General features: G+C 48.8%; 1 protein-coding gene across 1 annotated transcript in view; it reads left to right on the top strand.

Moving 5' to 3' along the window:
* Nucleotides 1-314: 314 nt before the first annotated feature.
* Nucleotides 315-25,061, top strand: part of NOTCH1 (notch receptor 1) — a 105,835-nt gene continuing 81,088 nt past the window's right edge. Inside the window, 2 exon segments of the mRNA XM_087914367.1 lie at nt 315-691; nt 9,464-9,545. Of these exon segments, the coding sequence (XP_087770493.1) occupies nt 586-691; nt 9,464-9,545 (188 nt within the window). The 5' untranslated portion in view covers nt 315-585.

Genomic DNA, 25,061 nt, shown 5'->3' with positions numbered 1-25,061 from the left:
CACTGGGGAAGTCGCAAAACGACCCCCAAGGACTTTTGCGGGAACTTGCCCCGGCGGGTCGTCGAGGCGGGCGGGAAGAACCGCCGTCCCGTCCGCGGTTCGCCGTCTGCCCGGCTCCTCTTTGGTCCGGGAGGCGGCGCCCGGCGCTTCTTGGGGCCGCCCACCCCCAGCCCTACCCCCGCCCCGCGCGCGGCCTTCAGACGCAAAAACCCGCCCCGGCCCCGGCCCGCCCCGCCCCCCCCAAAGTCCCTCCGCCCCGGCCCGGGCCCGCCTCGCTCTCGCGTGCGCGCTCCCGCCCTTTGCGCAAACTTCCCGGCCAGCCGCGAAGTTCCTCTTTCCCCGCTGCCGCCGCCGCCGCAGAAGCAGCAGCAGCAGCAGCAGCCGCGCCGTCGTCGAGCGATCCCTCCCCGGCAAGGAGCCGTTGCAGCGCCCGCGCGGCGCCTCCGCGAAACCTCCGTCCCGGGAGCAGCAGCAGCAGCAGCAGCAGCCGCCCCGGAGGAGCCCAGCCCCGGCCGGAGCCGCCGAACGCCAAGCGAGGAAGCCCATCGGGGCCCGGGGCCGGCGCAGAGTTCCGGCGGGGACGGAATGCAGCCCCTCCGGCGGGGACGGAGCCGCCTCCGCCGCTTCCCGGGTTTGCTGCGGTTGCTCCGGCTGCTGCTGCACCTGGCCGTCCTGCCCACCTTGGCTGCAGGTAAGCAGGGAGCGAGAGCGGCGTCTTGGCGCTCGGTCGGGGCGGATCGCGGGAGGAGGCGGACGGCGGGCGGGCGGGTAGGCGGCTGGGGGAGCCTCCCTGGACGGGCGCAGTCTACCTCGCCCCACCGCCGCTTTGCTCCGACTGGCCCGGGGATGCGGGGCAGTTTCAGCCCGCGGTTTTGCGGGAGGAGGAGGAGGAGAAGCGCGGCAAAGTTGCCTGCCTCTCCCCCTCCACCCACCCACCCAAGTGGCTCTGATCTTGCTCCTCCTGCCCCATCATCCCCGGCGGCTGCGGAGGATGGGAAGGGGAGTCGCGCCGCCGCCGGGATCGCGGAGGGAAGGCGAGCGGGCGGGCGCGCCGCTCTTGCCCCACCGCCGTCCGGGACTCGGCTTGTGACCCGCCGCTCACCCCGCCGGCGGAGGAAGGGAAGCCGAAGAAGAGCCGCTTGCGGGGCCGCCGCTCCTCTCCGCCTCTCGGCGCAACTCCGCTTTTTTTGGTGCGGCTGGTTTGTTTCCAAAGGAAACCGACCCAACCGGCTCGCCGGCTTCCCTTCCAGCGTCTCTCCGGCCCGGCCGGCCGTTGGGAGTTTGGGGAAGACGAGCCGCTTCACACACACACCCCCACAAGTCCCGCCTGGCCGGGAACCATGGGAGAGGGAGTCCCTGGAAGTCGCAGGGCGCCCCCGTCGTTAAAAGGACTCCGGACAAGGAGCGAGGCTGGGCGAGGGGCTGCCGGCGGGGGAGCCCCCCTCCCCAAAGCCGGTCCGGGACAAGGGGGGTTCTGGCCGTCCGGAGCCTTTTTTGGGGGCTGCTTGGCTGTGCAACAGCGGCTCTCAAAACTGGGTCGAACCGGAGCGCCAGGCAGCCCAGTCTGCCTTTGGCCCCCAGTGTGTGTGTGTGTGTGTGTGTGTGTGTGTGTGTGTGTTTTCTCCACCACTTTGGCGACTCTGCGTCAGATTTCCTGTCCTCTGGTAGCCTCTCTTGTACAGCCCCCCCTCCTCCTTTCTTCCTTTTTCTGTTTTTTTTTCTGTTTTTCTTTTAACTGATGCCTTTTCTGGGCTGTTTCAGAAAAAAAAAAAAGGGGGGGTGATTTTGGGGAAAAGGAAAAAAGAAAGAAAGAAATTTACAGCAAGCCTCAAACCCCAACCTGTGGGTTTTGAAAGGCCAGGGAGGGAGAGGGGGGAGGAAAGAGAGGGGGAAGCCAGTGCTTTTACACACAGACACACACACACATACACACACAGACACACAAGCAGGCACGCACAAGCACACACACGCACGTGCGCACACACACACACAAGTCCCTCTCCTCCTTCCCCCAGGCGCTGGTCTTCCGCTGAACTTGGCTTGGATTCTTTGAAAAGGGGAGCCGCTGTGGATGATGGACCCTCCTCTGCCCCCACCCCCCCAGCAAAGGGAAATCACAGTTGATTAAAAGTTATTGGGGGGGGGGCAGGCATGTGGTGCTCCCTTTAATGGTGGGGGGGAGACACACAGGTTGTGTGTGTGTGTGTGTGTGTGTGTGGTATGTGCGCACACAGGTGTGAGGCACAGAAGCTGTTGAGCTTAGATTTGGGGTTTTTTTTTGTGAGTCTGGGGTTCAGCCCAAAACAATACAGCCCCCCCATCTCCACCCCCTCCCCATGGTCCCCTAAGCCTTATATCAGAGGCCACTTTATAAAGACTTGTGGACTTCAACTCCCAGAATTCCCCAGCCAGCTTGGCTAGACTTCAACTCTATGCCTGCTTTTTACTCTCTTGTAATCCCTTCCTCTGCCATCATCTCCCCAGGAGAAAAAAGGAAAAAAACACAACAACAGGCATGGTTGAGAATGGGGAGTTCTGGGAGTCGAAGTCCACAAGTCTTTATAAAGTGGCCAAGTTTGGGCTTCTGTAGTTTGCCACCCTCCTGGCTTGGTGGTGATGGGCATTGTAGTCCAGCGTAACTCAGGAAGCCGCCGGGCTGCTGCCTCGGATCCTTGCCAAGGCCTTGGAAGAAGGCCAGGCGGAGGCAGGAATGGTAGCTCTTTTCAGCCCCGGAGGGGGGCAGCCTGAGGAGTCACACCCATCTGGTGGCGGGGGGATCCATCTTGGGCCTTCGCTCTCTCTGGTCTCCCTCCAGAGACTCCTGGAGGGGGTTGAACTCTGCCCCCCCAGAAAGTGCACCTTCCTAGACCAGCCTCCCCCCGCCCGAAATCTGAAGGGAAGCTCAGAACCGGAAGTGGGGAATGGAAACTGGAGTTTCCTTAAGGAAGTGGGGGGGCGTATTCTGCCCTGGGGGGGTCTCCTCTCGGGCTCCCCCAAAGGTAGACAGGGGCGCCCCCACACTCCTTCCACCGCTGCCTTTTTCGGGAAGCGAAGAGGAACTTGGTTGGGGCTTCCTGGGGGCGGCAACGTCTGGTTTCACTTTTGCTAGTTTTATTCTATTTCATTATTATTATTATTATTTTTCCTGGTGCTTTTGAACAAAAAAGCAATCCCAGCTTTAGTGCCGTGCAGGTGCTGCTGCTCGACTTAACGGCCACGACCCCCGAGCCCCAAACTTCTTGCTCTTAAGCGAGGCCTTTGTCAAAAGTGAGTTGAAGGACCTTGCTTTCCACCGTTGTTAAGTGAATCACACGGCAGGCGATAAGGTAGTAACTCAGTTGTTAAAGTGAGCCTGGCTTCCTCCACAGACGGGTCCAAAGATCGCAAAAGGAGAACTGGTGAGCCAGGGATGCTGCGACCATCATATGACACACACACACACACCCAGTGCCTGAATTTTGATCCTGTGATCACGTGGGGGATGCTACCATAGTTGTAACTGTGAAAAACGGCTCCAAGTCGCTTTTTTTCCAGTGCCGTTGTAAACTTTGGTCACTAAAAGAACTGTCGTAAGTGGAGGACAATCCAGCCGCCTTCTTTCTCTTCACTCTCAAAAGCTTCCTGCGTGGGTGTCTCGCGTGCTGTCAGGCTGGCTTGTGGTTTTCCCCGGGTGCCTGCTCCGTCCGCTTTGGCCAGCAGCAGGCGGCTCCTGAGGGACGGTGGGTGGGTGGGTGGGTGGGTAGGGGGCTCCCATCCCCTCTTTTGTCTGGGCAGGGGCTGCACAGGAGCGGCCCAGCTGTTGCTTTTTCCCACGAGCAGCCGAGCTGAGCCCCCTTTGCAGAAAACAATGCTGAGTAGCCACTGAGTAGCAGAGCAGGGCAGGAGGGGTCTAGCTCCAGGTGGCTGGTGTGTGTGTGTGTCCGTGTGTGTGTGTCCGTGTGAGTCCCCGACTCCCCTGACAAAAAAAAAGGAGGGTGTGAATGACAGCCAGGTTGGCTTTCGCGGGAGATGCCCAAAGTCCCGTCTGTGAATACCTTAGCAGAGCCACAGGTGTGCTTGTCAGTGCTGGGGGGTGGGGGGTTGGTCTCATTTGGGGGTGCAGAGTTTACAAGCCCAGGGACCAGAGCTCAGTTGCAACCCGGCTGCTTTCTCCTCTTCTGATGGAAGCAGAGACCACCCTCTGACAGTTTGACTTTCTTGGTGGCTGCTCCTGCAAAAGTCACACACACACACACATACACCCTTGTGAGATGCTTGTGCATGCTTAAAAAAAGGCCGGGCTTAGATTGCACGGGGATGGGGGGGCCGTCGTGACTTTTTTGATTCCACCCCCATCCCTGCTCTGCCCTGGGGGCCAGGGGGTCTGCAGAGGGGGGCAGGCCAGAGGTTGGCATCATGGATGTGTTTGATGTGGTGAGTTACATGAGCCAGCCAGGATGGCTTCTTGAGCAAATCATGGCTTAGCTTAATATAGGAATTCTTGGGGAGGCTTGGCTTTGCTTCAGTTCCCCTCCCCCGTGCAGTGATGGGTCGTTCTGTATTTTTTTTAAAAAGCTGATTGGTCTACAATAGCATTATTTTAGCAGGCTGAAAGAATGTTAAATTTTTAAGTTTTGGCAAACATAGTTTTGCATTCTGCTGCACTTCAGCTCCAAGTTGATTTATCTTCCTTTGTAACGCCTTGGGGGGGATAATGTTGACACTCTTTTGAGACTCTGGGAAGAATGCAGAGAAGAGCAACAAAGAGGATTAGAAGGCCTGGAGACTAAAACATACGAAGGACAGTCTAGTCTAGTGAAAATAAAGATTTGGGACAACATGATAACAGTGTTCAAATATTTGAGGGGCTTCCAGAAGGCACCAGATAAGAAAAAATAGATGGAAACTAACCAAAGAGAGACGCAACCTGGAATTAAGGAGAAATTTCCTCACAGGGAGGACAGTTAACCAGTGGGACTGCTTGCCACCAGAAATCATGGGCCACTGGAGGCTTTAAAAAAGAGACTGGCCAGCCATTTGTCTGAAATGGTATGGGGTTTGACTAGATGACTTTCAAGGTCCCTTCCAACCCTTTTATTCCGTTACTTATCAGGCAGAAGAAGGTTGCTTGGTCTGCATTTAGTGGGACTTGTTAAGATGCTTCAACTTGTGAAGATGCTTCGTGACAGAGGCACTTCCTTATTTCTTGAGAGGACCTGAAAGTAACCAGGTCTGTTTCTTCCGGTTCACAAATGCTTCCCTGCCAAGGCACCTAGGAGGAGGAGGAGGAGGAGGAGGAGGAGGAGGAGGAGGTACCGGCATTCTTCCTCATTGCAGGCAATTCAGCAAATGTGCATTTAATGCCTAACCCAGACAGACAGGCCTGTGCTTTAGCAATTTATGGCTGAGGGTTTTTTTTGCATCACACTGGTTTCCTTTATTGCACTTTTACACACAATAACTCTTGATTTCATTGGACGACTTAAGAGGGCCAGCAACTCTTCCTGTACTTAACGTGGTGCAGCTCGATTGTGGCTAAACATAATGTGCAACGCCGTTATAGTTGGTAAACCTATAATCACTCTGTTAATGCCAAACCAATTAACTGTGTGAACCAGGGATATCTGAACCCTGGCTTAATGCGCTGGGCGGACCGGGTCCTATTTAGAGCTGGTTCCGTGACTGGCATCCTGCTTGGTGTTTTATAAAAATTTCCCCTTTAAAAAATATGACCTTTCCCATCTGACAAAAAAGTTGGAGTTGATTCAGGCAGCCCAAGAAACTCTCTTCGGGGGTTAACAAAATATATTTTTTCCTCTGTTGATAGAACATATAGTGCCCAAACCAACAAAGGGAAATTGAACCTAGCCGGTTAGTTACTCCATGAAGTATATCCTGTAGTAGAATCCTAGTTTTACCCCAGGTTTGGTATTCAGTTAAGTTAGCCCACGGGCAAATTGTGGTCAATTATGATTTTCAAAAATGACCACTTTAAGGTGTTTGGACTTCAACTCCCAGAATTCCTTGGCTGGCATGCTGAATTATGCTTCATTATTTTTGTAGAAATAAAATCTCCTTTGAGTCAAACAGGCAGGTCCGTAGAACCATGTTCTTCAAACTTAAAAGATTGCTTTAAGATGTTTGGACTTCAATTCCCAGAATTCCCCAAGATAGGAAGTAGGGACCTATTATCGTATGTGGTGGAAATGTATAAAAGCAAAAAAAATTACTGGTGGAAAATAAAGGTTTGGATAGAAGAGATAGTTAACCAGAAAGTAGAGATAATAATAATAATAATAATAATAATAATAATAATAATAATAATAACAACAACAACAACAATAACAATAATAGCAATAATAACAGCAATAACAATAACAATAACAACAACAACAATAATAATAATAATAATAATAATAATAATAATAATAATAATAATAATAATAATAATAATAAATACAGTAAAGGAACAATATATGCAATGATACACATAATAACAGCTGCGAGATTGGTATATGCCCAAAACTGGAAGAATAAAGATACCCCTACAGAAAGTGAAATAATAAGGAAAATATTACTCTGTGCAGAGATGGACAGACTAACTTTAGAAATCCAAGATAAGGGTGAGACAGAGTATTATGAAGTCTGTAGTAAAATGTATCAATGGCTAGAGTCAAGGAAAAAGAAAGAAAGGGTCGACGCTTTATAGGAATGAAAGTTAAAAGTTTTGTAAACCAAAGAGAATGGAATATAATGGACAAGTATGAGATGATACAGATGCACGAGTATAAAAGACGGTTGTAAATATGTATATAATTATAGATAAATGTAGATAAATAGAAATATGCAGTTAGCACTATACTAACCAAGGGAAAAGGGAAATTAACTTTTATGTTTATCTCTATAATATAGCTTGCATGGCCAAAATGATGGTCAAGAAAGTCTCACTGTGTTCAATTGTTTTTAATGTTTATTCAATAAAATTTATTTAAAAAAATTCCCAGAATTCCACAGCCAGCCATTCTGGGAATTGAAGTCCACATGTCTTAAAACAGCCACGCTTGACAAACACGGGTGCAAGAGGATTCTGTGGTTCTTCTCTTTAAGTGGAAAGAGGGTTTCCCAGAATCGAGGAAGAAGCGTGAACGTGGCATCTGTTCAATTTGGCTAAGATTGTCATCTTTAGTGATTGAAGACACCCAACAGTCTATTCGAGTCTCAAATGGTATCTGGCACATAGATGCTGGAATTATAGCAATGGTTGTTGTCCCCCCGCCCATTCTGCCTGGCGATCACCCAGTTGCCATCCCATAATGCCAATCCACCCCATGAAGCGTTTTTTTTCTTGTCATCTGCTTTGTTCAGATAGAAATCTTCAGAAGATATATATATATATATGTATATGTATGTATGTATGTATGTATGTATGTATGTATGTATGTGTATGTATTTGGGCGTCCTTCTCCCCCACAAACCAACTTGGTTAATCTCTGAATAGCTAAGCAGGGGTAGAGCCAAGGCCACTTAGAATTGGGGGGGATGGGGTGGGCAGTGGCAAACCCCAGATGGTCATTTACACCAGGGGTCTCCAACCTTGGCAACTTTAAGCCTTTCAGACTTCAACTCACAGAATTCCCAGAATTCTGCGAATTGAAGTCTGTCAGGCTTAAAGTTACTAAGGTTGGAGACCCCTGATTTACACAATCATTTATGACGCTGAGGAAACTCAAACTTCTACAATGCTTTCCTTGGGGTGTATAGCAAGCCGTGCTTGTAGATTAAAAAACCAGTTTGACCTAGTGGTTTAAGGCACCGGGCTAGAACCTGAGGAACTGTGAGTTCTAGTCCTGCCTTAGGCATGACAGTCAGCTGGGGGACTTTGGGCCAAGCATTTAGGAGGTGGTGTGTTCCAGCATTGTCTTAGACATGAAAGCCGGCTGGGTGATTTTGGGCCAATCACTAGGTGGTGGTGAGTTCTAGTTCTGCTTTAGTCATGAAAACCAGCTGGGTGACTTTGGACCAGCCTCTCTCTCTCAGCCCAACCCACCTCACAGGGTTGTTGTGGAGAACATTGGAGGAGGAAGGTGTGTTGGATATGTTCAATGCCTCGACTTATTTGTAAAAATAATAAAGGTGGAATACAAATACATAAATACAGATCTGGTGACTTTATAAACTGCTAGGTCAGACTCACTCTGGTTCCAATTCTGACTCTTCATTATTTGGAAATCACCTGAAAAGGCCATATTTAAGAAAGTTAATTATGATTCACGTCCTGGAAATGTCATCTGATTTACCTTTTGAGTTCCTGCCTGTAAAATGGGCGTAGAGCTCTTAGATGGCAATCGATCGAGGGAAGAAGAAGAAATATTGCATTTTTGAGGCCATTTGGATCTGTACGACAAACCTTCTCTTTTGTGGACGATTTTGTGGGAGGGATGTCCGCTAAAACCCAAATGTTCATTGACTTGAAATTTAGGCTATTTGCATCAATTGCCGTGTGAATGGTTTGCATTGCTTTGCATATAATGAAGTGTGTTTGAAAGAAAATTGCCTCCATTAAATCAAAAGTCTGGTAAACTGAATCATTGAAGCCCTGTTATTTTACAAAAGCACTGAAACGCCGCGTATGTCAAGATGACTAACATCCTAACTCCGTCCTTTAACTTTGCCCAACCGGATGTGTTCTCAGAGCATCGGCCATTACCCCTCCCCCATTCTTAGTGTTTGGGGAAGGGAAACCTGGCATCTGGGAGCACGTGGACTCGATCCTGTCAAGGGCCCTATCCAACAAAATGAAATTTAATGTAGAGAAAAATAAAGTATTACACTTAGGCAAGAAAAACCAAAAGAGGGGTACTAATACCGCTCTATAAAGCCTTAGAAAGACTACACCTACAGTACTGCATCCGGTTTTGATCACCACACTATAAAAAAGATGTTCAGACCCTGGAAAAAAGTACAGAGAAGAGCAATTAGGATTATGAGGGGACTGGAGGCTGAAATATATGATGAATGGTTGCAGGAACTGGGCCTGACTAGTCCAGGGAAGAGAAGGACCAGGGGAGACAGGAGAGCAGCCTTCCAATATTTGAGGGGCTGCCCCAGAGAGGAGGAGGAAGGGGTCAAGCTGTTTTCCAAAGCAGCTGAAGGCCAGACAAGGAATAATGGATGGAAACTGAACAAGGAGAGATTCATCCTGGAAATAAGGAGAAATTTTCTGACGGTGAAAGCAATCAAGTTGCCTTCAGAAGTTGTGGGAGCTTCATCACTGGAAGCTTTCAAGAGGAGGCCGGGCTGCCATTTGTCAGAAATGATGTGAGGTCTCCTGCTTGGGGCAGGGGGTTGGACTGGATGACCTACAAGGTCCCTTCCAACTCTGTTTAATCGGTTAAAGATGTCACATGGACTCCCTTGATATCTTTTCCATCCTGTGGCTGAGCTTCACCAGTGCCAGGAAATCATCTCTTTTCTCTTCTTGCAGGTTTGCGATGCACCCAGCCTTCTGAATCCTGCTTGAATGGTGGAAAGTGCGAAACCTATCAAAACGGAACAGGAGCATGTCTGTGAGTACTACTAGCTTGTTTTTTAAATAAGCGTGGGGAGTGAAAGCATGTAAAAGTTTTCAACCCTGAGATAGGGTTCTTTTTTTGTTGTTTTTTTAGCATTACAAGCTTTGCACAAAACATGGGCTTTCTAAAACGTTTGGGGTTTGTTTTTTTTTTCTGAAAGGAAAACAACGTGGGCCTTTTGAATTTTGTCTCGACTGAAGGAGGGTATTCTTATTTGGCATGGATGTACTTTTTTCTGGGCTTGAAAATACACTGGTGTTTTGTTATTTTGTTTTGTTTTTGCCAATCTCTAGCAAGAACGAAGACGCAGGTAGTTTGTGGGGATAGAAGGAAACTCACTTCATGTCTCAGAGAAAAAAAAAAACTGGGCTGTCCTTCCAGGAGTTGATATCAAAAGCTTTGACATCTTTCCTTCTTCTGAACAAAGATTAGATATAGAGACTCCGGGAACAGTGCAGAGAAGAGCAACAAACATGATAGGGGGGCTGGAGATGAAGGCCTGTGAAAAACAGTTGCAAGAATTGGATTTCCCTAGTAAAAAGACGGACTAGGGGAGGCACGATATCAGTATTTCAGTATCTGAAGGGGCTGCCACAAAGAAGAGTTGGGGGTCAATTTGTCCTCCAAAGCACCAAAGGCGAGGACAAGAAACAATGGATGGAAACTAATCAAGGAGAGAAGCAACTTGGAATCAAAGAGACGCTTCCTAACCGTGGGGACAATTAACCAGTGGAACAGCTGGCCACCAGAAGTTGTGGGTGCTTCAACACTGGAGGCTTTTAAGAAGAGCCACAACCGACCTTGTTTAGGCATGTGGACCTAAGCAAGCCACTTGTCTGGAGTGGTATAGGGTCTCCATCTTGAGTGGGGGGGTGGACTAGAGGACCTCCAAGGTCTCCTCCAATTCCGTTATTCTGTTAAAATGGGCCTTTGGATAGAAATGACCCAGGCCCTCCTTTCTGTCTGTGGGGAGACTGGAGAAGTCTAGGTTTGGAAGGCCGGGTGGAAGGAAGGGGTTGTTTGAAAGAACACGGAGACAGTTTTATAGGGCTGTGCTGCATTGGGCGTGGGGGGTTCTCCTCCATTTTATGATAACAGCAACTGAGAACTTGCATGTGGCCTGAACAAGCTCCTTTATGGTCCTTCTAACAAATGCTGGTTTGCCAAAGGAGGACGTGGAAGGTTGTGAGGTTCTGCTGTTGATTAGATCACTTGTTGACGGATCCCCTGGTATATTATCCCCATGGACCAGGATGGCTCCTGAATTTGTTCCTTCCAGACACAGCAGGATTGCATCTCCTCAGGCTAAGGAATATGAGCGCTCTTACACCGCAGCTGGGGAGCGCCGGGCCAGGGAAGACTCTCCCAATCCTACCTATAGATCATGGTGCATTCAAGGAACATGGTAGAATAGGATGCAGAATCTGGAAGCAGCAGAATTTGGCGCCCTGGGGGTGGATTTTGCAAGGCGTTGCTTTCCTAACCGACTCCATAATGCAGGAGTCCCCAAACTTTTCGAGTTGAAATCCACAAGTCTTAAAGCTGCCACGTTTGGAGACCTCTGCCATAATGGGCGCCAGCTGCTCTCCAACACTGTCCAAATGGATGGATGAAAAATAACCAGCTTGCTCTTTGTCCGTTTGACTTAGGAGAAGTATCAAAGCAGCCTGCCCAGTTCCAAACGGGACAAGTATGTTTGGAAAATAGAAGTTCAGCAGAAGTTAACTAAATCGGGATCAAATTGAACCGAACCAAGAATCGGTGGGCCTTATGGCTAAGCGGCGAAATACGACCCGAGAAAAACCTGGTCTGAAGGCTGTTCTCAATCATGCAAAAACCACTGTGTGTGACTTACCTACCCATCTCACAGTGCGGTTGTTACAGGGGGAAAATAGGAGCAGGGAGCAGCGGTTATAGCAGGTTGTGCCGGAATGTGGGAGAGTTCAACAGTTCAGTTTAATTTCTTGAACGAAAGAAGAAAATGTTTTAATATTTGTGATTCACGTTTACATTTTGTCCCTCCTTTTTGCGTCTTCTCTCGAATGATTCTGTTCCAGAATTTCTTTGGTATTAGTGCAGCTCTTGGTTCCTCAGCGAGTTGTCTTGCGGCCAGTTGGGTCCTGCGAATTGTCACAACGCCTGTTGTGCTCCTAAGGAAAAGGCGGGAAGAAGTATGTGTGTGAATCAAATTGGTTCTTGGAGTATCGGGGTTTTGCCCTTGAGAAAGCTGGCTTGCGGTGAGGCAGTGGCCTTTCTGATCCCAACGGTGTGTGGGGAGGGAGTGAAAGGGGCGGGGGAGAGGCAGCCCCCCTGTTCTTTTATCCCCCCCTTTAATGCTTTGCTAGTTTGCTTAGGAGGGAGTCAGAGAGCCCTTCCTTCAGCAAATTAATCAGCGTGAGAGCAAATTAACAGACAAAAAAGGCTCGTCTACTTAGTGAGAGGCTGATGAACGCATGCCACAACATACATACATATATACGTACACACACATGCACACACAGACACCACACCTTCCTATAAAAATGCCCGTTTGGATTTATTTATTTTTGGCTCCTAGAAGCAAACCTTACCCCAGACTCTCTCAAACTTGTTTTCAAAGAATGACAGCTGGGATTCGGTCAAAATTCAGCAGCTATTGTTGAGACGGGGGGAGACAAATGCTTTGTGGCTAATCTCGGGAGGGTTCCCAGAATGCCTGATTCACTCTCACCCCACAAACCTCCCCCGCATTTATTTCCTCCCCCTTCTCCCCAATCTTCTGGTCATTCTTCTTCCACCTCAAAGACTCGTTTGTCTCCCCGATTTACATGGGGCGGACAGATGGAATTGAATGGGGCTGGGACAGATATGGCTGTTCTCTGCAAGGTGGGGTGGGTTCTTTTTTGCTTTTTGCTGTTGCTACCTCAACTGCCTCTCCCCCCCCCCGTCCACCCCACCCCCCGGCCAGTCAAGAGAGGGAACTTCCTTGCATAAATCATAAGTTTTGTTCGCCCCCTTGCCGGAGGCGTTGGCATCAGCCGTCTCTACTGGGGCCATTCCACGCGTGCTGGTAAGGGTGAGTTACAGCTCGAAGGCTTCTCTTGTGCTGGATGATAGGCAACCCCCGCCTGGCTCTTTGGCGTTAACTTAGGCCGGGATTCTCCACTTTGGCAACTTGGAGATGTCTGGACTTCAAATAACAGGATCCCCCCACCAGCCCAGCCCAGCCCAGCCAGCATCTTGCTAAAGTTTGAGAAACACAAGCTTAGGGAACAATGTCAAGCTTTTAAATCTGGCTCGGAGGAAATCAAGTGGAATATAATGCGTGAACCAGATTTAAAATTAGCAAGTGTTCGTGATGCAAAGGTTTCAATTGGCTAAATGCTATATTTTTTAAAAAAATGAAGCTCAGTTCCGTCTCTGTGCTGCTGCCGTTGCTGCCTCCTCCTCCTCCTCCTCCTCCTCCTCCTCCTCCTCCTCCTCCTCTTCTTCTTCTTCTTCCTCCTCCTCCTCCTCCTCCTCCTATTCTTCTTCTCCTCTCCTTCTCCTCCTCCTCCTCCTCCTCCTCCTCCTCTTCTTCTTCTTCCTCCTCCTCCTCCTCCTCCTCTTCCTCCTCCTCCTCCTCCTCCTCCCCTCTCCTCCTCCTCCTCCCCCTCCCTCCCCTCCCTTTCCCTTCTCCTCCCCTCCCCTCCTCCTCCTCCCCTCTCCTCCTCCCTTCTCCTCCTTCTCCTCCTCCTCCTCTCCTCCTCCTCCCCCCCCTCCTTCTGACTTCTGAATGCTGTTCTCAGCTCAGAAAAGCTTATAAAAATAATTTCATCCGGGGACATGCTAGGGTGGGAGAGAGAGAGAGAAAGAGTCAGTCTGGTGCTGGGTTAAAAGATTGGATTAAAGTGCAGAGATGGAGGTTCAACTCTGCAGGCAGCCTCCTACTTACAAGTGGGAGCAGAACTTCCATTCCTAAGCCATTAAGATGAGAGGCGCCCGATATTAGCACCTTATTTGCTATAGTAAATTAGTTTAGTTTACTTTATTGTCATTGCACCTCGCACAACGAAATTAAGTACCATCTTCAGGGCATATTATTTGACTTTGCACGGAGTCACCAACTTCTCCTCCTTTTGCCCCCGACCTACCTTACAGGATTGTTGGGATAAAACAAGAGGTCGCGATGTGATGCAGGCTTCACATCTCTTGTTTCCTCATCTCTCTGGAGGAAAGAGGAGATGCGAAGCGAATGGGTTAAACTGATGCCAAGTCCCTGGAGGGCCTGGGGTAAAAGTTGGCCATGTGCTGTCACTTCTGGCCTAAAAAAAAGATGACAAGAGCTTCTATCTCAGAGGCTGGTTTCCCGCCTCGGTCGCTCAGCGGTGGGGCAAAAGGGAGCATGGGCTGCCAAGCATGGCTCTGACCCACATCGCATAATGCTGCCTGCATGACATCATTCTCGCACAGATTTTTTGGCTCTGCTCAGGCTCTGGAGCTCACAGCCAAAAGCGCCAGCATTTTATATTTGATATGATATAATTAAAATTAACACAGGGTGTGGGAAATGTTGGTTTTCAGGCCACCAGCCCCCCTCACCCCCGTCGCTGCGGGTGGCTCCCAGCCTTCTGCCAAGTGTGGTTTTTGCGGTGATGAATGCAAACTACAGCTTTGCAAAAGTTTCCCCCTCTTCTCTCTCTCTCTCTCTCTCCATCTCTGTTCCCGGATCAGACGAAAAGGTTTCTCCGGGATCGCGTCTCCCTACAAGGAGAAATACTAATTAAACCTTGGCAGGGATGTCTTTGGGGGGTTTGCCCTCCCCTCCACACGGATGTAAAGGGGCTGATTTATTCGATTTTTCTAGGACCGCTGCAGACACACATGATCTGATGCCACTTTCCCAGGGAATGCTCCTATTTGCCCAGTTAGCCAGCTGCTGGTGCTGCTGGGAGCAGATTCTTGCTTTTCCAGGGTCTACCATTAGCAAATCTGCCGGGTCAGTACCTATAGGAGCCTTGGTGGCGCAGTGGTTAGAGTGCAGTTCTGCAAACTGCTCCTACTGCAGTTTGGCAAATCGAATCCCACCAGATTTCTCAATTTGGTTTCTTTGCTCTGGCCTTGACCTAAAGCAGCTTCTCTCTCCTTTGTGCTGTCTGTAGCCCCTTCTACACTGAATCCTGCATCCAGTTTTAGTCACCACACTATAAAAAAAAGAGGTTGAGACTCTAGAAAGAGCGCAGAGAAGAGCAACCAGGAGGATGAGGGGACTGGAGGCTCAAACATACGATGAACGGTTGCAGGAACCAGGCATGGCTGGTCTAGAGAAGAGAAGGACAAGGGGAGATTCTGTTAATCTACACACAGAATTTAGCATCCATCGTTATATCAAGCTGATACAAATACAGATTAAAAGAATTGGAAGGGACCTTGTAGGTCATCTAGTCTAAGCCCCTGCCCAAGCAGACTCTGCACCATTTCTGACCATTTCTGTCCAGTCTCTTCTTGAAAGCTTTCAATGATGAAGCTCCCACAACTTCTGAAAGCAACTTCTGTTCCATGGGTTGATGGTTCTCACTGTCAGAACATTTCTCCTTAGTTCTAAGTTGAATCTCTCCTTGTTCAGTTTCCATCCATTGCAGCCCCTCCAATACTGGAAGGCTGCTCTCCTGTCTCCCCTGGTCCTTCTCTTCACTAGAATAGCCAGGCCCATTTCCTGCAACTGTTCATTGTATGTTTGAGCCTCCATTAACCTAATCATCCTGGTTGCTCTTCTCTGCACTCTTTCTAGAGTCTCAACCTCCTTTTTATAGTGTGGTGACCAAAACTGGATGCAGTATTCAGTATAGAAGGGACTACAGAGAGGCACAGCAGAGAGAGAGAGGCTGCTTTGGGTCAAGGCCAGAGCAAAACTGGATGCAGTAAGCTACGTGTGGTCTTACTGAGCTGTTCGAATCTTGCTCGGGTCACAAATGCAAGGACCAAGTCACAAGTCACCTTTGTTTCAGCACCATTGTATCGTCCAGGGGTTGTTAAGTGACCACTTGCACAGCCCATTCTTGGACGAGGTTCGTCTCTGGCAATGTGAGTCCGTTCGAGCCCCCCCCTTGGAAGCTGTTTTTGCTCATCTCTTTCCCCCTCTCCTGCGCTCTTGTCCGAAGAGAGGCCTTGCAGAAGGAAGGACCCAGAAAAGGAACTCGAGTTGAAAGTTTCTTGTCCTGGAATCCGTCAGGTCAGAAGCGCGCCAGAGTTTCATTCCCAAGCTTTCGGAGCCCCGCGGGTTATTCAACTCCAGCATCCATTGTTAAAGCTACTTTAAGGAACGGAAGTCTTTCAGCTCCAAAGGTTTTCCGCAGTCTTTAACCTGTCCTGACTTCCGTGGAAATGCTTGTAATAATAATAATAAACGGGGAGGGGAGGAGGGAAGAGGAATAGGGACTCGCTGTGGGCAGGAAATGGGTGCGGTGTGGAAATGGCCTGAGGAAGCAAGAATAGTTCGCTTGGGATCCTGCCATGTTGTGTCCGTCCTGGCAGCTCTAGCTGGGAAAGAACGAACGATTTTAATTTAGGCGCGAGGCGGAGGGAGGCTGACCCCTTCATTTTCTTTAACCTTTAGAGGGTCTGAGCCTCGTGAGAATGGCCAGATGGTTTCTTCAGAGTGGAGACTTTCCCAGTTTTCATTCCTCTTCTTAGGGAGAGGCAAGAGAAATGGAGCAAACCCCCAGTCGGATGCAGCAGGGCTTGTCCGCACACAAGGCAAGATGGCGGCTGTGATGGTGTGGTTGGAAGTTAGGTGTCCTTCACGACAAGGGGCTCTCCAACCTTTGGCCACTTTACGACTTGTGGACTTTAACTCCCAGAATTCCTTAGCCAACGAATGCTGGCTGGGGAATTCTGGGAGTTAAAGTCCACAAGTCGTAAAGTGGCCAAGGTTGGGGAGCCCTGCTTCACGACACGCATAAAATCCGGTGCAGCTTCGATCACCCCGTTGTGACACCGTATTGACTTTTTCCCGTGCTTTGCCCTAAAGTGCAGCCTTCCCTTGCCCCAGACCTGGCCTTTGTTTCCCCGCAACACTCAATTTCTGAGGTTCTTGCAGGTTCTAAGAATATTCCCGCCCTTCAAAGCAAGATTCAAGGTTGAATGTTGTACGTCTGCCCTTTTGGTTCTTCCAACCTTACACTGTTTCATTTCCTGGCTATTGTTCTGCTAGACCCGCTGTGGAGATGTGGCTTCCCCAGTTCTTTTAGCTAGCACTAGCAGGGTTTGAAGCCGGGCCTGTTGGTAGGTGCCCTGTTTCTCCGAAAATACGACCTACCCTGAAAATAAGTCCTAGCTTGATTTTTATATGTGCGCCCAATGTAAGCCCTACCCCTCCCAGCCCTATTTAAGATCCCGCCCACTCCAGAGGGGACAGCTCAAAATTAAGCTAGGGTGGGGATGAGGTGTGTGGAACTGCTCTACTACTTACCTTTGGACAGTTGTAGCCAGGCCTCGCACACCCCAACACCTGCCTCGCCAGCCCATTTCTTCTGCAGCCGGCAAGGCTTTCCCGAAGGCCTCTGGAGCTAATAACAAAGCTCTGGATCGATCCTATCAGTGACAGAGGCCTTCAGGGAAGCCTTGCCGGCTGCAGAAGAAGAAGTTCTTGAAGGCGTCTGACAGGGAAAAGGAGGCCGGGGCGACGTGCACAAGTGAGGTTAGTCAGTGGACGAGATCCCTAGAAAATAAGACCTGGTGCCTTTTTGGGTGGCAACAAAATATAAGACTGGGTCTTATTTGGGGGGAAACACAGTAGCACCCCAAACCAAACTGAGCCACGGTTCTGTTTTATAGCACCCTCGAGCCTCTCTTAATCTTGGTGCGAGGATGTGTATTCCTGGTCTTGTGTACTGGAGCAGTCGGATAATCTAAGTTGGTGGGTTGAGAAAGACAGGAAAATTCTTGTGACCCCTTCATCCTTTCAGGCGTTGCTTTGTTTCAGAAAGAATGCTTCTGAAGGGTGTCCTCACTTTACGTGGGGTTGTATGTTAATGTTCCTACCTTCCTCACCGAGGGAGTGAAACGCATTGCCCCTGTCCTGCCAGACAGGTTCTCTTAATCAGAACTTCTAAAAGAAAGAAGGAAAGGAAAGGAATGAAAGAGAAAGAAAGAAAGAAAGAAAGAAAGAAAGAAAGAAAGAAAGAAAGAAAGAAAGAAAGAAAGAAAGAAAGAACATTCTTTATTGGCCAAGCATGATTGAACTCACAGGAATTTGTCTCTGGTGCATCAGCTCTCACAAAAGTGGAAGGAAGGAAAGAAGGAAAGAAAGAAAAGAGGGAGGAAGGATAGAGGAAGGAAGGAAGGAGAATGGAAGGCAGAAAGGAAGGGATTGAGAATGAGAGGGAGGAAGGCAGGCAGGCAGGAAGGAAGGAAGGAAAAGGAAGGAAGGGGAATGGAAGGCAGGGATTGAGAATGAGAGGGAGGAAGGCAGGAAGGAAAGAAGGAAAGAAAGAAAGGAGGGAGGGAGGATAGGGGAAGGAAGGAAGGGCCCTCTTGTTGAGTGATGCCAACTTAAACTTGAAGAAAGGAGAAATGGATATTATGAAGGTTAGTTGCCAAAAAGAGTTGGAGGTTCTGGTGTGTTAGACGATTGGCTGCAGTTGAGTGCCTAAAAGTTCTGGGTTTGGATTTGGAAGGTCTTGTGTCTTATATTTCAGAGATGTCGTTGCCTAGGGCTCCTTGACACAAGAAGGTTTTGGACAACCCTTTCCCAATTGAAATGTCCAAACATACCAGTTTTCGCCATGCAAGGGGGCTTTTGCTGGTAATCTGAACATCCAGGACAGGATCTGGAGTCCAGGGTACGGCCAAACTTTTTCACTTTTCAAAATATGTGGACAACCAGACAAGACACACTCTCCAGCTGGATAAATAAAGATTGTGGAATTCTGGGCGGTGAAGTCTGAAGGGTGAAGGGGAAGATTAGAGTAGACTTCCCAGCGGGGGTAGAGGAGCGCCTCTGTTTACATCCAGTTTATTGCTATTCGAGAGTCTGTGTGGAAAACAACACAAAGGGCAGTCAAGCAATTTTTATTTTTTTATTTTTTTTAGCGAATGCTCCTTTCAGAAGACACGTCGGGGTGGGAGCCGAGCGCTAAGGGAAAACGAACTGTGAAGTTCTCAAAAGTTTTCTTTGAATGAAAAATGACGGAGGGAGGGAGAAGAGAAGAGAGAGCAGGAAAAGGAAGGGAAGGGAAGAGGAAAGAAGAGAGGAGAGGAGAAAGAAGAGTGGGGAGGAAGAGAGAAAGAAAAAAGAAAGGAGGAAGAGAAGGAAGGAAATAAGAAACCCACAAGAAAGTCCCCCATTGGTTGCTTTGGTGGGTGTCCTCCAGCAGAGTTAAAAACAGAGCTGTTTGGCGCCTGCTGCCTGGCAAAATATTCGGAGTTTTTTGGAGCTAATTGGCCATTTGTCTTTCTCTCTCCGCTCCCCTTTCCTCAAGCAACATCTTAGAAAAGGCAGGACAGGGGACATTTGTCAAAGGGGAGGTTTGTCCTGGATTGCACCAATTCATGAAGTGTTAATTTGATCTTGGCTTCCCCCACCTGCCCTGCCTTTTCCTTCTCAAGCTCCTCAGAGGAGGGGCTTCAGCACCCCCTGGCTTCTCCCCACCCCCCCCCAAAAAAAACCCCTCCCAAAAATATGGAGGTCATGTGCTCCGAAGAGGAGTAAGGCCGTCTGTGTGGCTGCCCACCCACTTGGTGGGAACCTCGGTGGCTGCAGTTTTTCCTCCTGCAATGTTTGCGCCACATACTACAGCAGCAACGGTGCGCCAAAAGAGCCCCTTCTCCTGCCTGCTTGAACCTTCCCAAGTGTGGGTATGTGCGTGTGTGCCAGGGGAAAGTTTTGTTCAATAATTTAATGCACACACACACACACACACACGTCTCTCTTGTGCATCCCACTGGTTGATGTCCATCCTGAAATCTTGGGGCAAGATTTGGCCCCGTTTTTAAAGCCTTGGTTTTCTTCGCAGGTGTCACCTGCGGTTGATTTAGGTCTGGGGTCGCCAACTTTTGGACCTCAGGTTAGACCACCAAACTCATCATTTTAAATCCCGCGGATCAGAAACCCTGGGAAAAATCCCCCAAAAAGTCTGCAGGAAAATTCCCCACCCCGTTTTCCTACCGATCGATCATTCTTTATTTGGGATCATCGGATCCCGTCTCCAGCTCTGTTCTCACAGGGAAAGAAAGAGAGAGACTTTTGGCTTCATGCAAGGAAAGCAGCAGAAGCAGCAGAAGTCTTTCTTTCTCTCCTCCAAACTCCACCAGAAATGAGTCTTTGTGAGACTTGTCATGCTGGCACAGCCTCTTGGAGCAGGAGGCCTTGCAGAGTCCCAAAGACTCATTTCTGGCGGAGTTTAGGGGAGAGAAAGAAAGACTTTGGATGCTTTCCTTGCATGCAGCCAAAAATACAAGAAGAAAGAAGCGGAAAGAAGCAGACCGGTGGCCAGGTGAGGTGTGTGGGGCAAGTTCCCCCTCTGCCCTTTCCCCCTCCCTCACTACCTTGTGTTGTTCTCAATGCAAGCGACGAAAGCCTTGTGTTCCTGCGCAGCCTGGATTAATTGCTTTGGGGGGGACATTTCTCTGCGGACCGCCATCATTTTCTCACGGAGCACCAGTGGTTCCCGGCCCACCGGTTGGCAACCACTGATTTAGGGAAACCCTCCTTGATGAACAAGTTGGTACCTGGGCTTAAAAGGCTTTGAGGGCCCCTCAGTCGGGTTGGACCAGATGCAAAGCTATTATTTTGTAGATGGACCTTCTGATTTGGCTTTGCCTTTGGGTCCAGGCCTTTTGGTACTGTCCATGGGGTTTTCATGGCAAAGATACTGGAGTGGGTTACAAAGGCTGAGCGCCCAAGAATGGAGGCCTTTGAACTCTGGTGCTGGAGGAGAAGACTCCCGTGAGTCCCTTGGACCGCAAGGCCATCCAACCAGTCGGACCTAGAGGAGATCCACCCTGACTGCTCTTTAGAAGGCCAGGTCCTCAAGAGGAAACTCAAGTACTTTGGCCACCTCATGAGAAGGAAGGACTCGCTGGAGAAGAGCCTAATACTGGGAACGAAGGAGGGCAATAGTTAAGAAGAGGAAGACGGAGAATGGGGGGGCTGGGTGGAGTCACTGAAGCAGCAGGTGTGACCTTAAATGGACTCCAGAAGATGGTAGAGGACAGCGAGGCCTGGAGGAAGGTTGTCCATGAGGTCGCGATGGGTCGGATACGATTTTGCAACTAACAATAACCACAAAATATTCCAGGCAGGTGTGATTCAGCTTTCCAAAGTTGCTCTCCAACCTTGGCAACTTTAAGCCTTGTGGACTTCAACTCTCAGAGTTCCTCAGCCAGAATTCTGGGAGTTGAAGTCCACAAGTTGTAAAGTGGCCAAGGTTGGAGACGCCTGCTTTAGGTGGCTTCTTCAAAACCAGTGGCTTTATGGAGGTCCACCTGTGACTGGCATCTCAAGCTGAGCTGGCTTGTAGGGCCAGAACTTGGGTTCTTTGTCCCCTGAATTTACTCCAGGTCCTCCCTGGGCCTGCCTAGATTTGGCGTAGAAAAGGAGGTCAACAGTCCCCTGCCCCACCACCAGCCGAGGGGGGTCCGTTACAGCTGGCTGTGGAATTTCACTCCTGCTTAATTTCAAAAGAATTGACAACCCTTTGCGAAGTTGAGCTCCCTGGTTGGCTTCCGTGGGCCAAGAGCTGTGATTTGTAGCCCTGTGTCATTCTGGCTCTGCTTGTTAGCAGCGTTGAACATTTGCCACCCTCATCAAGCCACCCCTCAGGCCTTCGCACGTCCACAGGATGAAAGGGCCAGCTGGCCAGAGGTATCTCCACTGGGCTTGGCTGAATTTGGCACGCTGGAGAAGCCGCCACGGATCTCAGCTTGTCTGCCGTCTAAACTTTATCTGCTTTCTCAACCTTAAGGAGAAACTTCCTAACAGTGAAGACAATTATCCCAAAGCTGCAGAAGAAGACAGAAGAACAGCGTGAAGGATTAGTACCACTTTATAAAGGCTTGGTAAGGCCACACCTGGAATACTGCATCCAGTTTTGGTCCCCGCATTGCAAAAAAGGGCAGGGAAGAGCCACTAAGATGATTAAAGGCCCGGAGACAGTCGCAAAAATTGGATATGGCCAGTCTAGAAGGACCAGTGGGGACATGACAGCAGGATTTCAGAATATGAGGGTCTGCCAAAATGAAGAGGGGGATCGGCTTATTTTCCAAAGCCCCTGAAGGCAGGACGAGAAACAAGGGATGGAAACGAATCCAGGAGAGACGCAACCTGGAATTAAGGAGAAACTTCCAGACAGGGCAGACAGTTAACCAGGGGAACAGCTTTGCCTTTAGAATTCGTGGCCGCTCCATCGCTGGAGGCTTTTAAAAAGAGACTGGAGAGCCACTTGTGCTGAGGTGGTGCAGGTTCTCCTGCTTAAAGCAGAGGGCTGGACTAGAAGACCTTCCAGCTCTACTCTCTACTCTTCCAGGTCCCTTCCAGCTCTACTCTGATAGATGGAGTCCAGCTCTTCAGCAAGCTGGTAGGGGGGTTCTGGCAGGACTGAGACACCCCCCCCACCACCTGTCAAATTTGCCAAGGTTGAAAAACACGGGTTTGCTCATTTTGCATGTGGGCCAAGGGGACTGTGGGCGTTCAAGGTGATTCCCCTGCTCTGCCTTCACGAAGGTCTCAACTTTCAGGATCTGGTATTAAGACGGTTGCAAGGTGATAATGAATAATAATGAATAATAATTATAATTATAATTAATAATGTAATGAATAATAATTAACGTTGGCTTAATTCAATAATTCCTCGCTGCAACCTCAGATGGATTTTATTTATTTTGCTCTCTCCCGCCAGCGCTCTTGGCTGCTGGCGGAAAGAAGCGGACCCTTTTTTTAGTCCAGTAGTGACCAGTAACGACACCCTAGGCAGCCCTCGACTTATTCACAGTTCATTTAGCGACCGTTCGAAGCTGGGATGGACGCATGGCCGTTGCTCACCATCACGAGCTTTGCAGCACCGTCCCGTGATCCCAAATTCCTATTTATGACCCTTGGCTGTAGTCCCAAGATCCCGGGATCCCCCTTGGAGACCTTCTGAGATGCAGAGTCAACGGAGGAAGCCTGGTTTTACTTAACAACCAGGCTGCCCACTTCACAACTGCACTTGCTAACTTAATAAAAACTGCAGCAATTTTCTTAACAACCGGGGGCAAAGAAAGCTTGCAAAACGGAGCAAATTGATTCACTTAGCAAATGTCTGGCTTTGCAACAGAGGTTTTGGGCTCAGTTGGGAGGGTGAGTCAAGGATTACCTGTAGCCTCTGTCTGCCCAACTTTCTACCCGCCTCCACCTGTTTTGGGGAGAGAGTGGGTGGGGGAAGCCGGCTCTGAAATGTTCTTTTATTTTTGCACGATGCCTTTCTGTGCCTTTGCAAGGGATGTGGCAGCAGCTGACACCGGGGAAAGTCCTAACCTTGCCAGATTCAGATGTGTTTTCCCCCCCCCCCAAATATTAAATGATAATCCTTCACAGCAGAATAAGGGCTCATCTGTGTGTGTGTGTGTCTGTGTGTGTGTGTGAAGGAAAAAGGGGTCGGGGCAGAACAGGTGGGATGTCACGTTGTCTGGGCGACACAACACAAAACATGGTCATTACTAAGTGATGCAAATCGAGCCGGTTGCGATTTATCTGATGAACTTTATTTACTTTTCCCACCCTGCTTTCATAGCAAGGAAAACGGAAAGAAATGGTTTTTATCTACATAGATCCATCCTGACCTTTTACGTATCTTGTATAAAAGCCTTATATGATTATATATAAGCTTTCTTTGAACTTTCTTTCAATGAACTGTGACTGTCTTTCATCGTATTGGCTGTTCATTCATTCACTGTGCTTTGTATTGGGGTTTGTAAGCAGCTTCTGGATATATATCACGTCTTCCTTCCTCTTAAGCATAGTAATAATTATTCCTCCGATATAACCACTTTCAGAGATTTCAAAAGGGCCTTTTTCATGTTCATTCTCAGTTCATTCTCCAACAATGGGCTCTTTTTTCTTTTCTACGTCCAGTCAGGACTGGCTTATTTGGTAAACCACTCAATCAGAATAGAGCTGGAAGGGACCTCAGAGGTCTTCCAGTCCAGCCCCTGGCTCAAGCAGGAGAACCAATCCCATTTCAGACAAATGGCAGTCCAGTCTCTTCTTAAAAACCCCCAGTGATGGAGTGCCCACACTTTCTGGTGTCAAGCAGTTCCACTGGTTCATTGTCCTCCCTGTGAGGAAGTTTCTCCTTAATTCCAGGTTGCTTCTCTCCTTGATGAGTTTCCACCCGTTGTTTCTCGCCTGCCTTCAGGGGCTTTGGAGAGTAATTTGCTCCCCTCTTCTTTGGGGCAGCCCCTCAAATACTGGAAGGCTGCTATCCTGTCCCCCCCAGTCCTTCTTTCCTTTAGACTGGCTGTACCCAATTCTTGCAATTGTTAATCTATGGTTTAGGGCAGGGGTCCCAAAACTTTGGGGGTTGACAAGCCCGTTGACCAGGCTCACTGAGTATCTGCCCCTTGGCTAATTGACAAGCATCCCCCAGTGGAAGGCCAGCTGGTGAGTTTACTCCCACGAGGGTGAAAGTTTGGGGTGAGAAGTTTGGTGAAAGAAGAAAACGGTGTCAATTCAACTGAGAAATCATTTTGTTTAGGGCCTCGGAGGGCTGGTGGAGAAGAGAGTCCCCATGGGTCAGGGGTCAGGAAGGATGCGGGGGGGGGGGGTCTCCTTTAACTCTGGTTGGTTTTACACCCCCTAGTAACCCCAGCCAGCATGGAGGGAGTAGGCCTAATGAATCTAGAAGGCTCTGCATTGGAGAGGGTCGGGCAGGGTCTTCCAATGGTAGGTTGCTCTCCTGGGCAGGGGTGGGACTACATGATCTCAAAGGGCCACGTCAGCCCTGGTTTTTGTAGAATTAGCAAGGGCATCCAGAAGAAATGTCCCAGAGTTGCCCAGCAGGAATTGGGAAAGAGTGGCTGGCAAAAAAGGATCAGTTGCACTTGGCAAAGTTTGGTAAAATATTCAGGTGGCTGCATTCAGACGGCAAGTTGTTTTTATATCGTGTAGTGTGAACCACACAAGTTTGTTTGGAGCCAGAGGATCATGAAATCAAATCAACAATTGTAAATTAATGGCTAGAAAATAAACTAAACTAAAAAAGGAATAGATGAATTTATAAAGCTATAAGAGAAACTACTGTAATAGACATACTGAACATTACTTACATTATATATATATGTGGGAATGTGGTTATACTGCTATACTGATAAGAAGAATATTATTAGTAATTGTTAAGCATATGAAATATGTGCCTAATCGACACACGATTGAAATGGAATGGATTTATTATATGTTGAAATATTTTTTTATAAAAAAACTAAAATAAATATAAATTATCAGACAAATAAATAGGAGTCATGAAATCAAATTAACAAATGTTAATAAATAAATAGATGATAGATAGGTAGATG

This window comes from Pseudonaja textilis, chromosome 17 (assembly GCF_049901715.1).
Source record: "Pseudonaja textilis isolate UNSWEBS1 chromosome 17, rPseTex1.2, whole genome shotgun sequence".
Taxonomy (NCBI): Eukaryota; Metazoa; Chordata; class Lepidosauria; order Squamata; family Elapidae; genus Pseudonaja; species Pseudonaja textilis.
Note: the sequence above shows the minus strand (reverse complement) of the source record. Positions and strands in the feature narration are given on the sequence as shown.